This window comes from Harmonia axyridis, chromosome 6, assembly GCF_914767665.1.
Source record: "Harmonia axyridis chromosome 6, icHarAxyr1.1, whole genome shotgun sequence".
Lineage (NCBI taxonomy): Eukaryota > Metazoa > Arthropoda > Insecta > Coleoptera > Coccinellidae > Harmonia > Harmonia axyridis.
In genome coordinates, this window is record NC_059506.1 from 8,012,577 (window position 1) to 8,039,659 (window position 27,083).

General features: G+C 34.5%; 1 protein-coding gene across 1 annotated transcript; it reads left to right on the forward strand.

Annotated features, from left to right (window-relative positions):
* The first annotated feature begins 3,566 nt into the window (after nt 1-3,566).
* LOC123682025 (calcium-activated chloride channel regulator 4-like) lies at nt 3,567-25,499 on the forward strand. The gene is made up of 7 exons (XM_045620404.1): nt 3,567-4,155; nt 20,423-20,696; nt 21,262-21,418; nt 21,583-22,498; nt 22,580-22,807; nt 22,925-23,366; nt 23,455-25,499. The coding sequence occupies exons 1-7, from the start codon at nt 4,000-4,002 to the stop codon at nt 24,882-24,884; spliced, it is 3,603 nt and encodes a 1,200-aa protein (XP_045476360.1). The 5' UTR covers nt 3,567-3,999; the 3' UTR covers nt 24,885-25,499.
* The last annotated feature ends 1,584 nt before the right edge of the window (nt 25,500-27,083 follow it).

The following is a 27,083-nucleotide window of genomic DNA, read 5'->3' on the forward strand; positions in this document are numbered from 1 at the left end:
GGGAGGTAAGATACAATTGGAAATTGTAATTGTAAAGGTAAGATACAATTGAATTGTAATTGGAATTGTGATGTTTATTGAGTATGTTTTATATATGTTTTACAGGCTTGAAAAAGGGCACTGCCCCAAACGTTGCCTATCAAATGACAGTTTATATCGTAAACAATAAATATATTTCAGAAACAACCCTGAAATAAAATTTCACCATAAAATTTGAAATAAGTTCGGGTAGAAGTGAATTATATCCCAAGATTTCTTGACTGCAACCTGCATTTCTACAAATATGAGGTGGAACTATATGTGATAGCACTGGTAACCAATATTATGATGGTGTAGATCTAATAGTTTCACTGAAAGTTTTCATAATATGGACTTACCGAACTTGAGATATGAAAGAGATGAATGTTGTTTGGAGTCATCTACTACCAAAAATGAATACCCATACCAAATTTCATCAAGATCGAATAGGAATTGTAAAAGTTAAGGCAGTTATATACTGTTCTGAAATGCATTTTTGTAAAAGTTAAGGCAGTTATATACTGTTCTGAAATGCATTTTGCGAGTGTGAATTTTGTTTTCAGAGATCAAATATTCTTTCATTTCAAAAATGATCAACTATTGGTTTTTGAGTATGGCCTAAAATTCAGTTTGCTAGTGGAAATTTTTAAATCGGAGCTCAAAATTTTTTTTATCTCAAAAGTGATTGCAATGCTTTCTCTAACTTCGGCAGACTCGAAAGCAAAATATTTGCGTCCATCGAAGACTCAATAAACAATTCCGGTGAGAACCAAGTAGATTTCAAATATCGTGGTAGACAAACTTGCTCCTAGAGTTAGGCAACCAGCCTGCGCGCCAAGCAGAACATCGGCATGACCCCAGGCCAACTGACTACCAAATTACCCATCAGTTGTGCTTTACCGGAGTATCCATTCAATCCGTGTGGAGAATCCCGTAGTATTGCTTGTAGATGCACCTGAGAAAGTGCAGTCGACGTTCCGCATTCGGTAACTGGATATCTCGAGCGGCAAAGTGCGGTCTTTTAAATCTTTCATTAGTTGCCTGGCACACGACAATAATTCACTACTTCCTGAACTGAATCAGAATTGAATTTATAATACAGTTTTTCGGTCATCGCCAAATTGATCTAGTCTCTTTAAAACAATGAGATAAAAAAACATAAGGAATCTTTATACTTTTTAAAAGCTCGTTCCCTCATTTAAAGTAGGTATCTCAATTTTCGCATCAATTTTGCTAATACCTTATTCGATAATTTTATCAACTATTAATGAATTTTTGATCAGATATTGGTACTAATTTTCGAGTTTTTCATTTCTATTTTTAAATGAAAATTATCAAAGACGTATATCTCTAAAATTAGGCACCTACATAACATAGCTATTTATTTTTTACATGAAGACAGTTCGAAAAGAGAATATAACACCAAAGATTTTTTTGTACTACCCACTGTATAACAAGCTATTTTACTTTTTCAAAAGCAGAAATAAAGAGAGTATTCTATATCCTTTGGGGGAAAAGCATAACCAACCAATTCAGATTATTTTCTCATATTTATTTAATGTTAATATTTACGTTAATATTGCAACCACCGCTAATACTTGACAAAGATTGTGAATTAATTAGATTATTTGGTATATGTTTGAATATTAATTTCTTCCAATTCGCTCGAAGTTGAAGGTTGCTTTTTCTTTTCGAATGTTTCCCCACAAAAATTTTTATAGCAATCATCTCAAAATTTGTCAATGAATTTTCAAAATAAGAGACTTTGATGACTATTTATCCACATAATTTTTGGTAGAAGCCTTTGTTGACAAAATATACTAGTTACACACTTTCGCTATGAATTTAATCTAAGTATTTGTTCTATTAGATCACAAAATCTCTGAAGGACTTTCTCAATGTAAATTTTCCTGGATTTTTGTAGCGGTAAATCCTCCACTATTTTTGCAGCAGCTTCTCCAATAGTTTCATCACACATTTTAGCGATATTTATTCAAAAACTCAGGCAATGCGAGTCCACTTTTTCGATTTTCACAAAAGCAATACAGCTATACTTATTTATCAGTCCTTAGTAATCAAATGCAGTACGCCATCCAGATTTCTGTGAATTCCAAATTGACAATTAATTTATTGCTTTTTAAATTATTTCAACTGAAGTGGTTGCTAGGTATGTGCAAAGTTGGGTCATGAAAAAATAGTAGTTTTATACACCTCAGAAATGCTTTTTCCTCGTAAAAAAGCCTACAAATAAAAACCATTCAAAATTTGTCCTTCGAAATTGGTAAGGTCCACATTATTTTTTTATTTAGTATGTTATTCTGGCTTCCAACGATTAAAGCTAAAATATAATTTCCTCCTCGAAAATATATATTTCATACACTGTTCATAACAATAACAAGATATTATACACAGTTTGGAAAGTATTTGAAAAAATATCCAAAATGACTATCAGCATCCTGTGTAGTACAGAAAATAAATCAAAAATTTAGCTTAGTTCTTAAGACTTAATTCAAAATTATGGCAATATGTATACAGGGTATAAGTGAATAAGTGCGACAAACTTCAGTGGCTGATTTTGCGTGAAAAATGTATGCAATATAACTTTTGTTCCCAAATGCTTGGTATATTTCGAGACACAAGGTGTTGAAATTTTTCTTGAAAAATACCTGTTGATTACTCTCAATTGAAAAAAAAATGGTATATCACTGAGATATTTCTAACTAAAATCGAATTTTTCGTTCACTTTGTGTCCAAAACTCTTTTGCCTTTTTTTAGCCAGGGAGCCGTTTTTATGCCAAAAAAAAATAAAATATCTCAACTTCAATACATCATCAAAGACCGTCTAATAATAGATAATTCATTAAAAAAATTAAAATTGAGATGTTTTTTTTTTTGCATAAAAACGGCGCCCCAAAAAAATGAGGAATTTGTATCACAAATGGAACGAGGAATTCAAAAATGATTTTCAGCTCGGAATATCTCAGTGGCTTACAATTTTTTTCATTGCTTGTATGATGAACATAAAATTCTAGTTTGTATGTCAATAAATGCGGAATAACAACTTCTTGAAACCCACCAAATTTCATTTGAGTATCTTCGTGGGTTTCAGAACAATAAACAGTCGGATTTTAAGAAAAACACCCTGTATCTCGAAAAACGAAGCATTTGCGAATAAAAATTATACAGCAAACTGTCACTATTTATTCATGCAGAATCACCCACTGAAGTTTGTGGCACTTATTCACTAACACCCTTTATGTACGAAAAACCGTATCCTTCATGACAACTTGCTACCGAAATCTGGACTCTTTCGATAAAAGTTGATCTAACTTTTTGCTTATCCACCCCCGAGAACTTAAGATCTAGGGGTGGGGGTGACTTAAAGCTCACGCACCGAAACATCCCACGCAAAAATTTCGTCCTTTTTTCATCCCTCTCGCTCTAACCAACTACAGTGAATCTCCCAGGATGTCCAGTTACCAATCACCGTCTTTGAGTCACAATACGCGGCTTTTCTTGTAGTGGGTGGGAGTAGGAAATCATCCTGCGATTACTGATGCGCTTCTGGCAGTTCCGAACATCGAAAGCTCTTCCTTCACAGTCGCTAACCGAACTTCGAACAGAGCGGTTGCAGGGAACTAGTTCTAATCCTCCCCGTCCATATCGTGTGTATCGGACCGTAAATATTCGGGTTAACCAACTTCACTCAGGTTGGTACCAACAAAAACTGTTGTGATTCTCGTCACCAGGACGACGTTAATCAATAGACGGTGTTCTACGAGGATTTTGAGGTCTAGAACTCCTCAAAAAATAAAGTGTTAACAGTGCACACCGGACTTGCTACCGGGTGTTTTTTTAGTGTTACGTAAACTGACCAGTGGAATAAAAACAGTGAACCAAAACTGATTACTTCTCTCTTGTATTATGAGAGTACAGTGAGATTTCAAATTGACTTTTGGTGGCTTGATCAATTTTTCTACGATGGAGTTTAAATTCGTATTATTGGGATTACTGGTGTCGACGGTACAACTTGGTGGTTGTTTGGAGTTGAAGAATAAGGCTTATGAAGGGTTGACGATCAAGGTTTCTGAAAATGTCCCAGTCGAGAACTGCAAGGCTGTCCTGGAAAATCTTCAGGTGAGAAGAAATTACTTAATTCTGTCAAAATTCGCCCAATTCAATAACATTCATAAGAGAACTTTTGCCCTGTTTTTCGTGCATCGTATTCAAAATAATAGTGTTTTCATTGATGACATCTTGTGATCTGAGAAGGACTAGATACCAATTAGAAGCTGATCCACCTAGCTGATAGACACTCCAGTTTTTTTATTTTATATTTTGAAGAGGGTTCATAATAAAAAAAAGAAGTCTATTGCTATTTTGGTTAATCAAAACTTACGAAACAAATTTAATAAGATCAATACAGTAAATTATTGAGTTCCAACGTTGCAGGAATTAAATAAAATATTACTCAGTAAAAAAAATTAACGCATACGCAATGTTCCTAATAGTTATTAGATTAAAGGATTTTAAATTTTACGCGTTTTCTTGTTGATATACTACTTCCACAATGTCAATTGCGTGAATTCGAAAGAATCAAGACATTTAAACATCAATCTAAAGTTGTATTAACGTTAAATATACCTGCCGCACGAAGAAAACGTTAGCGAAGACGTAAACCATTAGCGTAAGCAGACGGCACCAACAAACAGATGAATATTTTCACGCTTTGTTGGACATTGCGTACTGTTATAAACGTCTTAAAATTCCTCGACCTTCCTTTGTGAGCCTAGTGAACTTCGGAAAGAAATTTAAATTGAACCAACCGTATTTTATACAATTTCTACTATTTTTTTTCGGCTGTCTTTTATCTCATAAAATACAAAGGTGCCTCTACAGATATATTGATCATATATGGTCACATAAAATCGATTCAAAACAATGACTCATAAAAAAATCGATTTGGTTGGAAACCAAAGCAACGAGAATTTATTCGGTTTATTGTGTTACGTAGGCATGCAGAAATGATAAATATTAAACAATACGAAGAATAGTAATCGATAGAGTGACTATACGGGCTTTGCCCTCTTTCATAATTTCCATAGGCCGAATGAACTAAGTATTATTAATTGGGTAATTTTACTTTGATTCACTAACAATTGGTTTAACGAGACCAAATTTTGATTTAATCAATTTGATTATTGGACTGTTTACCAGGAACTCGTGCACACAAATGCTATCGGTTGATCAACCTCGATAATGCATGTTCAATATTTGATGAATAATTCTGAATGATTAAAGCAAATGATTCACATAAAAATTAATTTTTTGGCAATATCAACTCATGTTAATCCAAGAGAAATATAACAATTGAACAGAAAAAAAAAAATATTGAAAATAGTAATTTTTATATTCATCCATGAAATTATATCAGTCCATTGCATGGAATTTTTTTTTAATTTTTAATTAAAATAAAAAAAAAGGGGAACGATGTTTCCTAAAGACAAAATATGTGACATCACGCGGCGACCCAACACCGTGAAAATCGTGGAGACACGTCGATATTCTCGATTTTGCCATAAAAAGCAAGCGATAAATCGTTAAATTCATTCTCCATTGTCGTAATAAGCGATTCGTAACGGTATAGGAAATTTATTTCGAAACCAAAAACTATTAAACTGAAGCGACTTGAAAAACTGCCGTGACCAACAATGCGAGGCGGCAATTGTTTTTGTTCAATTTGCTCGCAACATATCCGAGGGGTTTTTCCCTATATTTCATTATTATGTGCCACATAAATGGTTTTTCGGGAAAATTTACGAAGGCATGGACATTTCGAGTTTTAATTGCAGTATTAAGCCTTACAAGCACAAAATTTCAAATATTTGAATGGTTAAAATTGACTAATAAAATGTGAAAAAAAAATTCTGCAAATCTCTACAGAATTTTTTTCAAATTTACCAAAAGCGAAAATATCATTACTTAATATGATCATTGAGAAAATATTTCCACAATATGTTCCACATCATTTTTAGTTGAAAAAAATTGCAATTTTTTACAGAATATTTTTTCACCAAAAGCGGAAATTCAAACGAGTAATCCAACTGCTAGGAAAAAATGTTCTAATGTTCTACATCATTTATGGTTGACAATAAAATGAACGATTAAATTTTAAAGTAAAAAAGTTTTGTATAGAATTCTCTACAGAATTTACCAAAAGCGAAAATATCATTCATTATAATAATGATCATCTTGATCATTATTTGATCTCGAACATACGTCCTTAAAAATCTTCTCATACATTAATTAACATTATTAAAACGAATAGGTAAACGAACTCAATATTTGCACAATCTGTTCCACATGGTTCATGGTTGAAAATAAAATAAAAGACCAAATTTTAAACTTGAAAAAAAATTTGCAATTCTCCTAAAATTTTTTCGAATTCAACCAAAAGCGATAATATAATCAATTAGAATGATCACCGTGACCACTATTTGATCTCGACAATATTCATTACAAAATCTTCTCTTGCATGCATTTTATCCGCATATATTATGAAAACGAGTGAACCAACTGCTGGGAAAAGATTTCCACAATATGTTCCACATCATGTATGGTTGAAAATAAAATAAACGCCCTAAATCTGCACACACGTACTTCCTACACTCATAAATACCAATAACACAATATGGATTGAATCAACGGGTTTGAAGTAAACATTTATAAGTTATGAAATATTCGACTCTTGCGAACGTCAAAGTTGAAACGAATGATATGATGATGGCTCATATTTCTGCGAATGTTTATGGTTGGTTATTTCAAACAATAATTATTTACGATCGTCGTTGTGAGAAAATGGATTCGTCGTTTCGAAATGTTTGATTCACCGATGATTTTATGATTCAACGATTGAGGTATCAAACAATTATTACAGTATTGTATGAAATTATTTTCTATTCGTATCAACTTTTCATTGATTTTTCTGATAAATATGATTTTCCCGTGTCCCGTTTTCACTTCAGTTGTTGACGATGATAATGATGATTTAGTCTTTGGTTACCATTTTAATTAGTTCCATAGATTCGCCACGGTAAACTCTTAATAAAAACGGTTTTAGCTTTCCCTCCTTAATGATGTTCGCTACGCTGTTCCATACCACATTATTACATAAACCTATGAAATTTACTAGTCAAGAAAGTAGAAGTCGCTAACCTTAGTAGTAGGCCATCGCTTCATATCATTCTGAGTTTAATTGCATCTACGTTGTTGACGATGATCTCTTTGTAAAGGAATCTCTTTGAAACTTTATTGGATATATGTATAACCTAAAGCAATGCGTTCTTCATGATGTAGAAACATCGATATCACACAACCCATTTATTTATTTAATGTTACCTAAGTGATGGTAACTGGTATTGAATTTTTAATAAACTTGTGTATCCATTCCTTTTAAGATGTGTGATCGGAATTCTCCTTCAATGAATAGTGATCGTCTAATTTAATGTCTTATTAAATCCTCCAACACACACATTCATTTCTGTTGAAACGCACCAACCCAATTCGTATAAATCAAAGAATTCGTGATAGGAATTGATAGCTCAAGGATGATTGAAATCGAAATTGAAGCGAGAATTAGGCAATTTTGTGCGGAAAGTATTGATTGGTTTTGGTGTAGGTACGTGGAACTTTAAATCAAATGTTGGGTAACTAATATAAAAAGTCTGAAAGAGAAAGAAAACCACAGCTAGTACACAACACTCAGGGAAAGGTCGAAACCATACGAAACGACCAAAAGAAGTCGTTAAAAACACTCCAGAAAGTACTGAATAAATTGTCGCAATACTTTTTGGAGCAAAGTTCGAAAAAATGTGCTCTTTGTTGTAAGTTCATCTCAAATGTCTGTTCAATAAATGTATTTCCAAAACTCCAATTACCACTTCGTAGAAACTATTTCCATTTCAAAACGTGGAATTTCATCAAAATTGGTCCAATTCATGGCCTACTGATGCTCCTGCACACTAATCAAAAACCAATCGAACTATTCCTCTTTTTGCCGTAGAAATCTCGCCCAAGTGGATTGAGATCACAGAAATCTGTGACGATCAACCGCAACTAATTTGCGGACAACACAAAAGAACCACAGAAAAGAATTAATTCGGTTAATTCAATCTAAATGTAGGGGGTCTCTAGACCGTCGGGTTATTTGGCCTCGGGCGCGATAAAAATTACCCAGTAGCCGTTTCTCGCTATACACGCCACTAAGGAAAAGTCTTGAATTTATTGTATGGGCCAGGATACTTCGAAAGGGGCAATTAAACTCATACGAATTTGTTGCATGGGTTTTTTTTTCTATGGTTGGATAGAAGAAAATTAAGTGTTTACCGCTGCCAGGAAGTGGCGAACACACAGTGTGTTCAATTATGAATTATAGACGATTATAGATTTATTGGGTGAAATTACCAACTATTACATATCTGCTATACAATGAGGTGGTAATTCTGATCAATAAGATTAATATCGTGAAAGTGATAATCATTCTTTGGAAAATACTGCTGCCAGTAAAAGTGTAGTGAGCATAAAAAATTCCAATATGAAATTATTACCCAATTAAAAAATAATTCGCCGAAAAAAACTAAAAACACGCCAAAAATATTAAACAATTACTTTCAATTATTAGTTGTGTTTGCCACTAAAAGGTGATTTTAGTTTTACATTAATTATAATTTTTCTCACAATTTTCATTCACAAGAATGTGTTCTTTACTTTTATAAATTATTATTAATTATAGTTTTCAATACCTACTAGGTACAGGATAATAGAACAAAATTATTGTATTTTTTTAATTAAAACTGCCCTTTCAAAGAGGGTGAAAATTATTTCAAATACAAGTGCAACTTTCAAAAGCTTGTTCATTCAATTCTCAATTATTCACAAATCTCATATAATATCTAATGAGTTTTCTCTAATTCTACTTTTTTAATAAAATACCTAAAGAAGAATCTCAAGATTTCAACATTGAAGTAGCAGAGAAAAACAGAAACGCCAAACCAACCTCACCCAATCGATTTTTATTGAATTACATTAAGCTTAAAGGTGAACAAAATCACAAGCTCTCTCTTCTTGGAGGTTCATGCCTCTTTCTTTATAAATCGTGACTTTGGTCACGATTTCGAGTGAATCTTCTTTGTTCAGCTATCGATACTGATCCACATAGAATTTTAAATTTTATCGGATACTACGATGCCGTTTTAAATGTTTCGTGCATCCTAGGGTTGTTCAAAACTTGATTCGAACAAGAAATACTTTGTCTTGAGAACAATAGATCATAATAATAAAAAAAAATACTTGTTGAAGTCGTATATTGTGAAAATGAAAGTTCAATAAAAATAGTTACTGGGTACTAAAGAAAAAATAAAATATTATACCAATAAAAACTACGAAGCAAAAAAATTTAACATTTGGAAATTCGAAGAAAAATTGATGAAGCTATAACCTATTCAAAATTCATTTTCTCACAAGGTGGTGACTGTAGGTTCCCAAACAAAGCGCATCACGGCCTCAGGAATTAAAAAGGTGCCAACTTCGTGAACGAAAAGGATATCCGCCAAATAGAAACGAACCAAAAGGATTCAAGAGAGAAAGACGAATATGTGAAAAGGGCAGCGATAGTTGAAGAGCCGTGGGATTGTTTGCTCTTTGTTTCTACGCTGTTTAGTGCCTCGCCTACCTAGACGCAGGTGCTAAAATTTGAATAAACACTAGGTTTGTTTGAATTCGATTGTTTGACACGATGTGAGTTAGGTAGTCTATTGAAGTTTCAACTTCAATTAATGATACGAGGAGAGGATTCCCAATATTTGGTTTGATGTAGATTTGTGTGAAAAAACATCGAAATGTGTTGACGTTTCGTTCTTGGGCTACCGTTGAAGTCTCCGCGGTTTCGAATATTCGTTGTCAATTTCTTTGGAAAATAACGTTTTCTGTAGAAATTCCATATTTTACTCTCTTCCTTTGTGCCTCAGATATTTGCTAACAACTGTGGTAAAATTTTTTCAAACGTTGAACTATAATATAAATAAGTTTATATTCCAAAAAATTATTATACGATACGATCAATATTTTCTTCAATTGAACGAAAATTTGAATCACATTCAGATATTCAAGTTCTTTCATTGTTAAAATTCAAAAAATCCAAATCCTTAACTAATAGTGAACAATGTGAACATCGAAGGAAACTTAGAGGCTAGTTTTACCAAAAACTGGGACGGTTTACCCAAAAATTTTGTTTATTAGGATAATCTTTCGAAATATTCAAGTTTTATCATATTAAAACTTTCAGGTTTGATGCCAACTATGCATTTATATCTAAGAGTCAATTCTAAATATAGGATGCTTTTAACATATATGACATTTTCCGAAAAGAATCTTCTAGGATTAAATGCATATTGCGTCAAAATCATCCTGGTATGCGCCTCACAAACGTGAAACATCTTTCATGTCGTAGTAAGTGCCTTGTTATCTGAACGCTGATATGTTAGAGAAGAATTTTAAAAGCTCTGTCATTATATCCGTTGTTTTAATGGACCATGATCCCTGTCTGTTTTTTCTCCAGAATGACATCTCCTGGAAAGCTATCGCTTCATAAAGTACGTTATAATCGCGATGAAATGAATCAACATAAAATTTTTTTAAAAACACTACCTTCGCAATATTCAAAATTCACAAATTGAATGATGGAATACGGTGCAATATTATAATTGAATATTGGAGAAAATGTATATTATTTTAATTTTACCCAACAGGTTTCTCCGTTCAACACAAATTGTCGAATTGATAATTCAGAAAACACGCTTGTAAAATGCAGTGGGTTATAAAAGCTGACTTGGATTATAAAACGTACAATATATTCAAATGACGGCACATATCCTTGAAAAAAACCGCACCAGCATCATCTCTAAACCGATTATCTTACAGTTGTTATTCATAAATTGCGAAACGTATTGTTTGCCCATTTTCAATTAAAACCTAATCGAATGTTATGCAGCATTGAATTACATCGTGAATCCTGCTGGGTATGTTCTTCCTGCTGAGCTGCCAAGGATTTGTTGCTACGTGTGTAAATTGATGCTCTTCAAGGCTTCCATCGGTTAGTTGGATGATAGTAAATAAGAAAAAAATGTTAGTTGCATTCTTTAAATTACTGTCAAGGCCAGTAGGTGTGGAAAACGAGAAAATCGTGTATAGCTCAATGTTGACGTTTGATGTGGTCGATTACGTACTTTCCGGACTAGGCCGGGAAATGCTACTTTCTCAGAGAAAAAGCGTCCGGGAAGTGAGCACTTCCCTGACGGTTGCCGAAAAAAATATTTTCAGATCTCTACAACTTCCGGTTATACCGAAAACAGACTACTACATCCTTATTTCAAATGGCACACCCAGTATATTATTGCATAGCTTTTTTGATGAAAATTTCGGCAATATGCCATACCTTGGGTAAAAACTCAAGGATTCATGAGTTAAAGGGATTCTTATAAAAAAAAAGGTGATGATGAGGACGCACATTTTTTCGAATATTTCGGCAAAAAAGCTCTTTTTCGAACTTTTTTTTTTCTTTTTCGGTTCTGTTGCAGTTTGTACCAAAAATGGACCGGGTGTTTATAAGAAGGTCATGAACTTGGACAACTCAAATTCATCAAAACTCAAGATTTTAAAATTAGAACCTACCCTTGATCTTGAACAAGATGTTTCATCCAATATTAACATAAAAGAGAACAAACTGTGTTCTTAAAACAAATTCAGCCAGCAAAACACTCTCCCTGCCTCATACAAATACAGGGTCGACAAAAAAAACAAAATATGCAATATCCTTTCACGACAGTTGGCCAACAGTTGGATGCGAATTCAGTAACTCGATCCCGAAACATCTTTTAAACGATTCTTCCTTCCACTCCTTGCACTTGGCTTGATTCCTTCGACTTCCTCCACCATAAGGTACCTGGTCACTCAAGACTTCTCGTCTTAAATTTCAAAATTAATTCCAACACTCACCTTACACCGTGAAAATTGATACTTCGACTTGAGGCCGTGAAATTGTCGAAGATAACATCTGGATGTTTCCACAAAACTACAAAGTGTTTATGGTCCTGCCATCCTCCGGATCACTTCGGCTTTGAATTATGGCATACTTACTTCCGAACAGTGGAACTGGTTCTTTCAAGTTCAAGATCTTGGGACAGGGTCAAGAGTTGAGCACCAATTCGTATCAAAAGATATCGGTCGAATTTTTTTTATGTCTTTCGGATAGAATCGTGTGGATTTAGATGAATATGCTAATAGGAATTAATAATTTTTATACGGATTCGAAACTTATTGGATAAATATGGTAATTCTTCGCTCAGATGTTTATGGTTATAATGAATATTCAATAATGCTGATGGTCTTCGTATGTTTATGTCTATAAACCGTGGAAATTATCCCCAGTTGAGTATTTTCATTACATGCGTGAAGTGGCACGTGTTGTATAGTTGGAATGTAATTTTGATTTGAATTTTTCAATAAATTTGGTACCTAATATACCTAACCTAAAATTCAACACCATAATGAGTTTTTTAAATTATTCGAGAAAAATATTTCCAACTATTCTCAAATATTTACTTTAGGTATAATTTATCGTTTGAAAATCTTTTTTGAAACCTGCATACTCACAACACAACACTACCCAAGTATAGCTTCTAAAAGTAACACATTTCTCATTCTGCTAAGTGCAAAGGTAAGCCTGTAATACCTACTTCAACTGCACACGATCATCTTTACCAATCTCCTCATTCTGTGCTTGCAGTATTACCTCATTTGCCGTTAGCTTCAAGGCAATAGGTCAGCATATAGCTATGACCGATATGGTCAATATGCATCTTCCACATACTTACCTAATTTTCTATCGTATTTTATGGCCTTCATTATTCTAATGGATTTCTATTATCTGGCTTCGAAGCTTTGAAGGAAAATTTATATGGATAATGTTATCAATACAAAAGTTTATGGAAGCATAATAAAGGGTGTTTTTTTTAGAGCTATAGAACTTTAAATTGCAATAAAACAACGATGGATTATTCGATTGACATGAATTTTATTTATCCGCAAGATAATCTTATGGCATTACATTTTAAATATGATTTCTGGCATATGACCGCCACGGCTGGCTCGGATGTAGTCCAATCTGGACGTCCAATTTTCGATGACTTTTTCCAACATTTGTGGCCGTATATCGGCAATAACACGGCGAATGTTGTCTTCCAAATGGTCAAGGGTTTGTGGCTTATCCGCATAGACCAATGACTTTACATAGCCCCACAGAAAGTAGTCTAGAGGTGTTAAATCACAAGATCTTGGAGGCCAATTCACAGGTCCAAAACGTGAAATTAGGCGGTCACCAAATGTGTCTTTCAATAAATCGATTGTGGCACGAGCTGTGTGACATGTTGCGCCGTCTTGTTGAAACCACAGCCTGGATATCATGGTTGTTTAATTCAGAAATGGAAAAGTTAGTAATCATAGCTCTATACCGATCACCATTGACTGTAACGTTCTGGCCATCATCGTTTTTGAAGAAGTACGGACCAATGATTCCACCAGCCCATAAAGCGCACCAAACAGTCAGTTTTTCTGGATGTAACAGTGTTTCGACATACACTTGAGGATTAGCTTCACTCCAAATGCGGCAGTTTTGTTTGTTGACGTAGCCATTCAACCAGAAGTGCGCTTAATCGCTAAACAAAATAAAATGGACGTAGTGCGCGATACGTATTCCGCACAGAACCATTATTTTCGAAATAAAATTGCACTATTTGCAAGCGTTGTTCAGGCGTGAGTCTATTCATGATGAATTGCCAAACCAAACTGAGAATAAATCACTTGACAGCTGTTAAATCGGTCGCCATCTTGAACAGTAATGCAAACTTAAAGTTATATACCTCGAAAAAAAACACCCGTTAGTTTTGTCATATCTGCTACCGATATCGAGAAAAAAACATCAAACAATTCTCTAGTAATCCTCAGGAAAATCCAAATAACTATAAAGTATAAAGATCTAGTTAATAAGCTGTGATGAAAACGTGACTACCTTCTCTCTATATATTAACAACTAACTTCTATAATCTATAATTCAATATAAAAAGCAATTGTTTCCACTGAAAAAAAGTCAATATAATTCCGTATGTGATCTGTCAATAGTTGCGTAAATGATCAAATGCAACCGCGAATATGATTCTGAATTTTTGTTAACGCTTTTCCCAATTTTGTTCTGTTCAATATTGAATTTGACAATTCGCGCATCAATTTGAATATATGTAATCCCTACGTGTCACCACGTACAAGAAAGCTTGCGGACACACGCGGTTCATAAAAGCTAATAGATTCGTAAAATATCAAAAACCGCAAGAAATCACATTTCGGCAAACGTTCCCATCATCAAATATTTTGGTGAACTGATCTTTCTACGCCATCGCAATCTGATCACAGTGCGTTATTGAAAATTGAGATTCCTGCAGAGTTAACCGTGAGAACGCAAGGTAACTCGTGACCAGCTGGTTAAAAAAATAAGTAGAAAGGCAGGACCTAAGCACACATTACGTTAGCGGGTTGGACTGAACCGGGCATCTTCGATATTTGAACATTTCTAAGCAATTATACGGTTTGAGAGGTACATCAGAGATTGCGTTGGAAGGCAGGGAGGTATTCCACGAATTTGCGATCGTTTCAAGAAAAAGTAAATAGTACTTTTGTTTGTCCATACCTAGGTATTTAAAAATTAACTACTAATATATTCTGCTAATGATTTGATATGATAGTGCCTAAAGTGCTTTCAAATAAATGTTTTATTTTAATGAAAAATAAAAACGAGTTCATTAAGAGTAATCAATGGATGTTTAATTATTGTGAAGATGAATGTATGCTATCAAATTTTTCATGACCTATGTATGTTCTCCATAACTTCACTAATTCCATCTCTATGATCTTGTTGTTGGGCATTGACATAAACTTTATCTTTCACGTGGTCTCAAAGAAATTCTAAAGGTCTAAGTCTAAATCAGAAGATCTCGGTGGCCAACTGAGATCACCTAACACAACCAGGAAACTTTTATTACAAAATTGCGATTGTTTCGTTGCTTATTTGACAAGTAGCGTTGAAAATGAAAGTAGTTCATATCAATATCTTTCAATGCCCAATTCCAAAGACGTGAGCAACGCTCACGGTTTCGATTCTTCACATCACTAACTTTTCCCAACAGCTCATGACGACCCAAAAATTATTTAGTGTTGCGAACTCTCACTGCAAAATTTTCACACTTGATTTCAATATCAAGAACAAACATTTTGCCTAAATAACTTCCTTCTGCAAGCCCCATTCTATTGAAATTTTGCAGTGGTGTCTGCAACATTGCAAGAATCCTATTGGAGCTTTCAGTTTTTCTAGACTGTCTGAAGACATTTTCAGTGATCAGCTCTGTAGAGTGTAGATTTAGCATGATTTAAATGTGATTGACCAGAGTTAAGTTGATTCCCACATCGTTTCTTTCGACACTCGCATCAAATTTCGATGTTATTTCTGAATAGAGAACATCATCTCGATTTCTAAAAAAAATTTACTCTATGGGTAATGTAGAATTTTCTGAAATCTCATCACAATGAATATTTTGGCGAATAAAGTTTGGTATCCATCAGAATGAGTTCAGTACGGATCTGTGAACGGTTTTGATCCAACAGAGGTGAATTGGAAAACGGAAAACCAGCTTGGGGAATCTTCGCGAATACACGTTTCTTAACCTTTCCACCGTTATTCTTCATTTAAGTAATTAAAAGGTCGCTGCAAGCCCACAAGAGCACAGTTTTTCTTGCCGATCTAACATGGAAAGGTCCATTACATAATGATCTGCTCAGAGCCATTACCTTCTTCTATGGAGATGGGAATATTGAAATAGACAATCTTGGTTATTTCACAACGTTATTACTAGCTTTAATCAACAGTGTTTTTATAACCCCATTATTGCAGCTTCAGATATAGAAATTTCAGCGTCTAATTTTTTATAGGACATTTCATTAGTGAAAAATGTTCTATAAGTATATATCGTGTCATCATACCAAAATTAATACAGGCCACAAATTGAACAAAACAATTAATTGAGAACGTTCAAACAAGACTTGTAAGTTCTAGAATCGAATAATAAAAATTCATAGCGTATAAAATGACACTTCCTTCATTATATTCAAGACGATACCTGTTGTAGGTGAGGCATTTCCTTAAAAGATATTTATGAGTAATGTTAACATAATATTTAAAACACCTTATGAAAATAGTTTTTATTTTTGAAATATTCCTCTGAAAAAAACATACTCGTAACATTATCTTGTTCTCATATGGGCTCATGGATATAACAAATAATCTTCTAGATAAAATGCATCATGAAAAAACTCGTCCATTAGGAAATACTCTATGTGGGACCCATATAACTCCTCATCTTTATCTTTGGAAATTCAACACTCTGTTTGCTTACTACTCAATTCTTATCGACAGGAAGGAGTGTCTTGAAAGCGTATCATTTACAAAAATTACGTGAATTCTTCGTATTGCTACGATCAAGTTACAAAGTCCATTGACTGCGGTTGTTCCGTCATCCTCATACTTTTTAATTCCGAAGATGTCTTTTTATTGATTCTATGCGGGGGAGAATGAAAAATTACTTTTTTTAAGTGGTTTCAATCGCTTATTAAATCATAACGTAAGTTTTTTCAACTCTCATGATTGGAAGCAATTCCGCTAATTCTAGCTCAACTAGATTGTTTTGCTGAAATTCCGCTCCGAGAAAATTCATCTTTTTCAACTTGAAGAACTTTGGATTCGAATTCAGAGCGAACACCTAAATTCTTCAGAAGTGTCTAAAAAAAGCGATCGGTCATTTGTGAAACCAACTTTCTTCACCTGCGCCCGTAATTTGGTGGTCTTGGATCATTTGTCATCAGAATCAGCATGCTTTGTTTTCTTCACTTCCAATTCCTTAAAGGTCTTCGCGGAACATCAAGTATGCCATGAGAAAGTTCGATCGTTCGCGTTTTCAATAGAACAATTGAATATTAGGTCATCTTGATATTTACGAAGGTTTCAATCAGTTGAGTAACTGATCGAAGGAAAGACATCGTGAGGACCATCATCATGGATCTATCGAGTATTGTACAAAGCTATCTTGATTTCCTCTCGACAACTAATGAATTAATATTACAAGTTTTGAGGTTTATCGCTAAGAAGATCTTAAATCCAATAACTATTGAATTGATGTCTCAAAGAATGAAAACCGTGAAGTTAGGATAACATCTATAAATTCACATTTTGAAAGGATAATCTCTTCGGTTACCATGAAGGAAGTGAAGATGGCACTGCTTAGGTCAGGATCGCGTTGAAAGTGGGTTACAACATAGGTTATCCACATTATTATTCCACAAAAGGTCTATCTATCGCTCATTTTCAATAATCATCATTAACTGTAATTTGTTGGCGTGGGTCTAACAAAAAGGAATCGTGGATATTATTGAACATTCGTACCTACGTTTAATGCTATAGGATCAGTTAGATAAGGTCAAAAGTTGTAGTGCAATAAGGTAGAGGTATCAAAGAAAAGCATCTGATGATTATATGAACACCTAGTTGAAGTTGATAACCAATTCACAATAAATCAAAAATGAAAAGCATATGGAAAAAAAATTAACATTTCAATAATTTTTGCCATTATTTTCTCGCAAAGTTTTCTTTTGGAGCCAATAAAATAAGTTTGGATATTTTCGTTCATTTTCAAATCGGTAGTGAAATATTTCCAAATAAGATTTTTCATTTTTTAAATGGAAAAACGACTATATTTTAAGATAAATCAATGGATGTTTATTTCATTGTGAAGAGGAAGATAGCCATTAAGGCGATGCCAAATATCAGCCAAATGGCCGACACAACTACGGTTGTAGCACCATATCCTTTTCATGAAATTTTTCATAACCAATTCGCACTTTTGCGGCTATATATCCTTTATATCTGCAAGAATTCCATCTTTAAAGTCTTGAATCAATTGTGGAGCATTATCATAGAACTTATTTTTCACGTGGCCCAAAAAAAAAGGCTAAAGATGTTAAATCACAAGATCTTGTTGGACAATAGTGATCACCTCATTTGCCTCTTCTAGAAGTAACAAGGTCAGAAAATTTTTCTTGCAAAATTGTGATTCTTTATTTACTTATGTAGCACGTAGCGCCTTTTTTGGAAATAAACGGCTATTCAAAATGAAAATTCCTATTGAAAAATTCTTTATATATGTCAAAATTGTTGCAATATTAATTTGAAAAAGAAAACATTCAACGATTTCGATTTACAAAACTCAGAATTTGTCTTGAATCTATCGTCATTTTATAACATATCAACCCTTGCCAATTTTTTTCGGAATTGTTAATCAATGTACCCACTTTAAATTCTCAGTTCTTGTCTTCATTACTTCTCCTTCGAATTTCGTAAAAATTACCAACTTAGCCTGAGTCTGTTCAACTCCTCATTTGCATTTTTGGTATGCCCGAGGTCTCATTCAATAAAACATTATAATTAAACCTCCCATCGTTCTTTGAAGCAATGACAAAGGCTAGTTCTTAGGGGTATCATCTGAGTTATGCCAACCGCTGATAGCATCCAAGATATATTGTCCTCCTCCTGGCATAATTAAACTCTGATAACCCTCGTAGAACAATTAACGGGAGAGTGATGAAACCGAACTTTGTGGGGTCCTAATCGCTTATGCATTGTATACGTGCGCATCCAGACCTTGAAATGCACGTCATTTTCATATCAAAGGAATAGTTCAAATCGTTTAAGATCCCCCTCTGCATATAGGGGCAAGTTATGCAAGTTATCTGGATGCGACTGAAGTGGCAATTTTCCTTTGATCTCTTCCAACGGTAGAGATGGCACGTTACGAAGAAGCCCTCAACTTCGCCCGAATTTAATTTAAAAATTCATTAACAATATTCTTTTCTTGAGCGTTTGTTCCCTAAAAAGATCACCCTATCGTTTCGTTAGAATTCTGAGCCAAGACAAGGTTCACTTTTGAATTCGCTTAAACACGATTACTCTCGAATGGAAAACCCTAGAATCTCACCTATTGCGCCCTCGGATAAACCTATATACATGAATGAACAAGAAAAAAAAGTATTCGAAAAAAAATACATTACAGCCATAGAGGCTGCTTCCAAAGTAAAAATCCACGCAATTTGGAAATGGGAAGTGAGCTTTATTATGTATAGAAACAACACGTGCTAGCTTTCTTTGTTGTGTACGTAATTATATGACCCAACAATGTTAAAAAACATGTCCAATTAAATTCCTCATATACATCTATCCAGTCCAATTACAAGCCCAAGATAATGTTCAACAACATATAAGGTACCTTCTACAATATCAGTTCACGCATCAGTACGTGTGGATCGAGCTTAACCCATGACAAACCTTGGACCATTTGAAGAAACACAGCTTCCCACATATCACTTTCACCATGAATATAAAATATCGCATCAACTTTAAATTCGAATTCATAAATATCTGAGGATCAAAGCCCATCCTCCGAATCCCATACCGCAAATAATCTTCTCATGGTCTCAAAAGGGTTCCTGAAATGTCAACCTACAAAAAAGGATACAGAGGACAATAGTGTTAAGGTCGTGGGAACTCTATGGGAGCGCTATTGAAAATTTTAGCACCTGTAAGGTGCACTATATTGATACAGGTATATTTTTTTTTCGGTGGCATTTTGGTGGGTGGATATTTCATATTACAAGGATATTAGGTACATTGCTACCGATTGAGTTTTAAAAAAAATATATAAAAAGTTTTATTTGAAAAAAATTGAAGTGAAACTAATTTCAAGATTTTAAACAAGACACTTCATATTTAAAAATAAAACGCAAATGATAATTATTTCGTGTTTTATATTATGACGTGTCCGAACAGTTCCGGGATTTTAAACTCAAAATCAGCAAAAAACATTATTCTTAACAAATTTTCGTTGCCTGAAATTAAACACGAATAAATAACATTGAAACCTCGATATGATCTATTTCGAATTACCAATAAAAGGATCGTATTAAGCAAGTGTTTCAAAAGCACCCTAAAGACAGGTCGGTCACCTGTTCCAATTAAAAAGGGTTGTGTCGATAAGCGTGCCGCTAATATTCCATATGTTATCTTGAAATTCACCGCCAAAACTACCCTCTGAACAGTCTACATATTAAATATCCAGCGTTGATTACTCATAGTGGACTCCTATCATATAGAATAATCATGGTAAAACAATACCCTAACAAATGTCTTCTTTCGTTTCAGACAAGCCTACAAAGTGCATCGCAGTTCCTGTTTTCCGCCCTTGACGGTAAAGCATTCCTGCGATCAGCAACTGTTTTACTTCCGCCCTCCTGGCCTGACACATGCGCGCCGTCAACTGTCACAGCAGGTGCCGGAGAAACAAGTGATATCACGATACTACCAAGGGATCCCACAAGGGGACAGTTGTGGACCCAACAATCTCTAGGATGCGGACAACCAGGCGATCAAATTTATATGAACTTCGAAGGCTTGTTGAAAACTGACAATAAATTAGGTGAGTCTTATTTGCTTGAATACAATGAGGGGAATGGCATATGTACCTATTTGAAGTTTTTACAGTAGTGGATATAACATGAAGTTGTAGTAACAATACTCTAATCAATCAATCTTTACAATTAATAAAATTTGAAAGAACCACTAGTTGATTTTAATTTATTAGCTGTTTTTTTTTCAAGTTTCTATAATTTTTTTCCAGTCAAAAAAGCAAATTTTGACTGCATTCAAAACTCTAAAATTATTCGAAATCTCCTGGGATAACACTCAAATGCATTTCAATAAGAAACTAAGTACATTAAGTTTTTTATTATTTCAGTAAATACATCATATTTATATAAAAATATAATAACATAATAGGGGAAAACTTTCTTGATTGCAATAAAATACCAAACGAATATTTTGAAAATTTTAACTAAAGATGAGTTAAGTATGAGGGTGTCAATATAATTTGAGATATAAGGTACATATCCAAAAATTATGTCTGGATATATTAATTTTACCCATTTTTCTTATTGAATTATTGTTGATGTATAATCATTAATTCAAATATTTTTTTTTTGCAGGTCGTTCATTGGTAAAACAATTTGCCATGTACCGTTATGGAGTTTTCGAAGAACAGGGATATTTCAACGATCCTATATATCCTCTCTGCTACTATGACGACGAGAAAAAAGAAGGCAAACTGACCGGATGTTCAGATCTTCCTATAAACGATAAAGGGTAAGTTCAATTCATCACAATAAAATATTTAAGCAAACAACATTCTCATGTTGGTGTATTATTGTCGATAATCAACATTTTGAATTTGATCAAATAACCTTAGGTTGAATTAGTATTGAGTTGTTCTCCCTGTACTATCAACTAATTTTATCAATCCCTTGCAGGATATGCAAAGGGCAAAAGGTATTCTACAACGCTTCCTCCATGGTGGACCCCCACGCGAGAAGTTCGATAATTTTCGCTCCTGAAGCGCCATCAGTGTCCATGTTCTGCGATTCTGGAAATCACGATAGAATTGCACCCACCAAACAGAATCTGATATGTGACAGACGCAGCATTCTTGATGTCGTACTGAGCCATGAAGATTTCAAGTCCGAAAACACTACCGACGATTCCATGAGCCACGAGATCGCTGACACAACCCCAAAAATAAGCTTCAAGAGACAAACGTTGACCAGATACGTTTTCGTGATCGAAAGTACCAAAGACATGATGCATCGCGAATCTTGGTACTACATGAGATTGGCTCTCACCAACTGGGCTTCAAACCAATTACCCAACAACACTGAATTGGGATTAGTATTAGCTGATATCAAGTCTACCAGAGCATGTGAACTTCTTGACGGCACCCAACATCCCAACGGCATTGGCAGGAGTACAGATGCTTTCTACTCTGCTATTCCTTACACAGCAAGCGATTCAGGCAAACCAGCATGTCTGACCTGTAGCCTCAAGGACGCAATGGACATGTTGAACCAAAGAACTGCAGCCAAGGGACCTGCAAACAATGTCATCGTGATCATTTCTCCCGGCATGGACAAAAATCTTCAGATGGAATCTCTTTTGAAAGAAGTGAAAAAATCTAATATAAAAATTGCCGCTATCAACTATCCCCATATAATCAGGAGTAGCTCCCTCAATCTTCTTGCAGAAAAAACTGAAGGATCAGCTTATACCGTACTGGAACAGAAGTTAAATGTTGAATCCACCCTTCTCACCACATACTTCGAACTTTTGAATGTTTTAGCTGATATTTCTCGTAAATACTACTCTGGTAGCCTGTCGGATCTACCTATTGAGGTGAGTTGTCATTTAAAAGGACTTTATTTATCTATTTTGTATTCAGTGAGAAGTTTATTAAAATTGCATTTCTATTCACAGATTCATCGCAGAGAAATCACTGATGATGGCCGAAGCTCAGTCACAGGAAGTTTTGTTCTAGAGCCAAACATGGGAGAACCTGCATCTCTAAATTTCTTCACCCACAATACTGCTGCACCTCTCTTCAAAAGTTTGAAACTGATCAGCCCATCTCATCAAGTATTTTCTTCTAGAAGTGATCGCTTGCTCTTCTTCAAAACCATTCTTCTGAATGCTAACATCAGCGAGGTAAATTTTTCACTAATTCATCATAACCATTACAATAATATCAACTAATAAATTACATGAATAATTCTCAATTTTGTAGTTGTATGTTTGAATCTAACAAAAATAATTATTTTACAGAGTGGTACATGGACCTATACCGTCGAACCATATCCCGGCAACCCTCAGCCACATTTCTTGCAAGTTTGCGCTACACCAAAATCGCCAACGGCACCAATTCTAAGCGCAAGATTTTGGACACACAGAAATCATGCCAATGGTCCACTCATACTTTTGACTGAAGTAAAATTAGGCGAAATGCCAGTTCTCGGTGCTAAAGTGGAGGTGACAGTCACAAAAACTTGCAATCCTTGTAATCAAACCCAAGATGGCAATACAAGAACATATAAATTCGATTTATTAGATACTGGAAGTGGTGACCCAGACATAACTAAAGGAGATGGTATCTACACAAGATATTTTAGTGCAAGCGAAGCTGGAATTGGGTTCTACACATTCGAAGTGAAAGTTACTGATAACGGAAATACTGCTTACAGTTGGGCTGAATCAACAAAAATATCAGGTAAGAATGAAAACAAAAATTGAAATCGAATACTTTTATTAACCGAGGTTATATGTTATATCATCTAACTACAATTCTGTTATTACAGATAAACCTTGTTGCGGAAGCACAGTACCATCAACTGGAGTAGAACCGATTTCACCCTTCCAAAGAATTCTACCCAAGCAGACCATCTTCATTTCATCTCAAGATATACTGACTTCTAGCCAATCTGCAGCAGGAAAGATAGGAGATCTCAAAGTTGTCATTATTGCAGAAGATATGAAAGCAAGATTGTCATGGACAGCGCCTGACATGGGTGGCAACACGGTATCCAGATATGAAATAAAGTACTCAAATGTTGTTAAAGATATCATCGATAACTTTGAGATCAACGGAATCCGTTGGGAAGCTGGACAAGGGCCTCTTCCTTTATCACCAGGTTCTGAAACTACCTTCAACCTTGATTTCTCCCAACTGAAAGAACTTCTAGATAAACCTATGTATTTCGCTATCAAAGCTTATCCTAAAATGTCTTCTGACGTTCCTGGAACCATCTCCAACTGGGTCAGAGTTCTTGTGCCATCTCCCCCACCACCACCTACTGTTGCACCAAGCTACACTCACAACGAACAATATTGGCCCAATACAAATACTGTAGATATAGATCCCATAAGTCCAAGCTTGACTAGCCCTGTCAGTTTTGGTCTTGAATTGATCTTACCAATCGCTATCGGCTTCATTCTATTGGTTCTTCTCCTAATTATATATTGTTATTTCTGCGTAGTTAAGAGAAGAGAAAGGCAAATAGTCAAGAAATCTCCATCAAAGTCTTTGAAAAACGAAAAATTAAATGGAAATATTACTATAGTACCTGGGAGTCCAATGAACAATCCCAGTCAAACATATTCTTCAGATATAACAGATCATCACAATGTTGGTTTACCTGTAAGTAATTTTGGTTACGAAGACGAAACAAAGAAGAGGTACTCTTTGGTGAATCAGCAAGAACAACAACTCATTGACGAATTGAAGCAGCAACAACAAGCAATTAACCGCGAAGCGACTTACGCAGGAGTCAGTGTTATCTCTAACAGAAATGGATCTACACATCCTCTTAGCCCCTTCAATTCTTGGAGCGCTTCCCAACTTCTTCACGAACATGAAAGAAGACACAGTCCGATGGAGAATATGTCAGAGGAACAGATGAATCACGAAATGATGATGAACAACTCTCAAATGGATCATATGTCAGTTAATGGACAACAAATTGAACATATGAGTCTTAATGGTCATCCTCAGATGGTTGAACAGTATCAACAGACCCATTTGGCGCCTCCTGTTCCTCCACTTCCAGCTTTTCCTGGTAATGGATATCCCCCAAACTACAGCATATATGGAACCCACCAAGCTCCGAATCATCAGCTATATCAAACAATAAGAAATGAACCTGTTGGCCAGTTCAATCCGAGCCTACAAGGTTCAATGAGTTCTGTTAATAGTGGTGAAAAGAAAAGAAGGAATGTGACTATGGTTTAACGATACGTTATTAGAGATACAGTGACAACTGTTGAAACTTACACAACACAAGTTTAATAATTTTCAAACAGTGAAATAGCGTCATCTTCCAAAGACTTCAATCAAAGAAAATTAACATGAAGTTTGAATTTTTTCCATTTTTAGCAAGCATTTCTATATGCCTTATATCTTAACATTTTTATTCATGAATAATTGAGTTTATTGCAAATTTAAATATTGTGAATAACTGAAGTCATGATTTGGTGAAGTTTGAAACACAGAAATATTCAATAACTTTCAATTAATGTTCTATTGTTTGTGATGTGAATTGTATAAAATAATGTAAATATAATTTGTAATTGTTGTATATAAGAATGATTGTCTTACCAGTAATATATTTGCCAACTAGTCATATGTAATTAAAATAGATACTAGAATGTAAACAAAAACTGAAGCCAGTACCTATTGAATTAATTAGATTTAGATGAAAGTTTTGTTAATGCATAAACTTTTGAGACTGATCTCCGCAAGTTTCGTTGTAAGAAATGTAGATTTTTTTGTATATTGTTTCAATGTTTTTGTAAATATGTAGTATAAGTTTTCTATTTTCTCATTATAAATGTTTATATATTTAAACCACAATTTTTATTTTCCCAAAAAAATATTAAGAATTTGATTTATCCAAATATTTCAACTAAGGCACCACAACTATAGGTTTGCTCTCAGTTTTCAAAAAGTTTGCCTTAACATATAGTTATACAAAAGTAGTTCAAATTCCAAGTTATGTGGCAACGAATAAGCATGAGCAATTCAATGTAGCAAAAATAGATTTGCATCATATATTGCTCATTATGAAAACCCAAATTCACCTGAGCACTCAAAGAACATTTTTATGTGACCACCCTTTGAATATGTAATTCATTCATTATATTTATAGAAAAATTGCAAAATTGGGGAAGATGTTCCAGCAAGATTATTTAAAAATACTTCATCAAGAATTGGCAACCATATTAGAAGTAAAAGGACTAAAAAACGAGCCAAACTAAGAGTACCAAACGTTTTTACTCTCACACTATTTTTATTTCCTTCAATTCCACAATGTCCCGGTACCCTTAGTAGAGTTACCTTTTTGCCTCTGGCCAGTTACTTTACAGTAAAATGACACTCCCATGTCAGCAGGGACCACTAACTATAATTTCAGGGACCTTAGTGTGGCCTGACTGTAGTGATATAATAATAATAACTGTATTTAATTGACCACAGTCAAAGGCCATCGACCAAAGTTCTTCAGCCCTGTACATTAAATTACATCAGATCATTATTTTGTGTAAAAATTGAATCCTGGACAATTAATTTTATTAGTTTGTCGGTCCTTCTATCACAGTGTGGGTCGGAAACTTTCATGGCGTTGCAGTCACTTCATCTCTATGGAACATATCATATATGTCTCCCAGGTCCTTTACACGTTTCAGAAATCTTCCATTCAGAATTTTCATTCTTTCTGATAATGGCTGTATCCTGGTCTTCCTGTATAGGAGTTCATTGGGTGGGTTGTGCAATCTATTGAGGGGATGTCTCAGCCTTGGTATTACTCTCAGCGATGTTCTCTCCCCTACCTCTAGGTTTCGTAACACTGAATTTGTTTGATTTGCATACAATGTATGTCCCTATTCGAGAATTGGCCTACATATAGTTTTATACAGGGTGGCCATTTGAAAACGAAACAGACGAGATTACAGACGAAATAAAGTTTTTCGATAGAAATGCTCGGACAGATCGATTTCTGTTTCGAGGCGGACAACTTAAGATGTAGGTTACGGACGCATAGCGCTTCAACCCTTGCTGCTACAACCCCCACCCCCAATTTTTGAATAGGGAAGATGGGGTGAGTGATACCTCAATTTAAAGGTATTTTTATACTGATTTCAGCACAGTAATTGTTTTTTCATTTTATGCATTAGTTCCCGAAATATTCATGCGTTAGTTAGTTAGGAAGGAAGCCACAGTCATGGTTGTTTTGAAGCTCAAAATGTCGATTTTTCACAAAACACTACAAGTGCCATGAAAACACCACTTCATTTTCAAATACTTAGTTAAGAATATTTCGAGAACTAATGCATAAAATGAAAAAACAATTACAGTGCTGAAATCAGTATAAAAATACCTTTCAAATGAGGTATCACTCACCCCATCTTCCCTATTCAAAATTTGGGGGTGAGG

Coding starts and splice junctions, on each gene's coding strand:
- LOC123682025 (XM_045620404.1), top strand. CDS start 4,000: ATGGAGTTTAAATTCGTATTATTGGGATTACTGGTGTCGACGGTACAA. Junction 20,697..21,261: donor GAAAACTGACAATAAATTAG/GTGAGTCTTATT, acceptor TTTTTTTTGCAG/GTCGTTCATTGGTAAAACAA. Junction 23,367..23,454: donor TGAATCAACAAAAATATCAG/GTAAGAATGAAA, acceptor CTGTTATTACAG/ATAAACCTTGTTGCGGAAGC.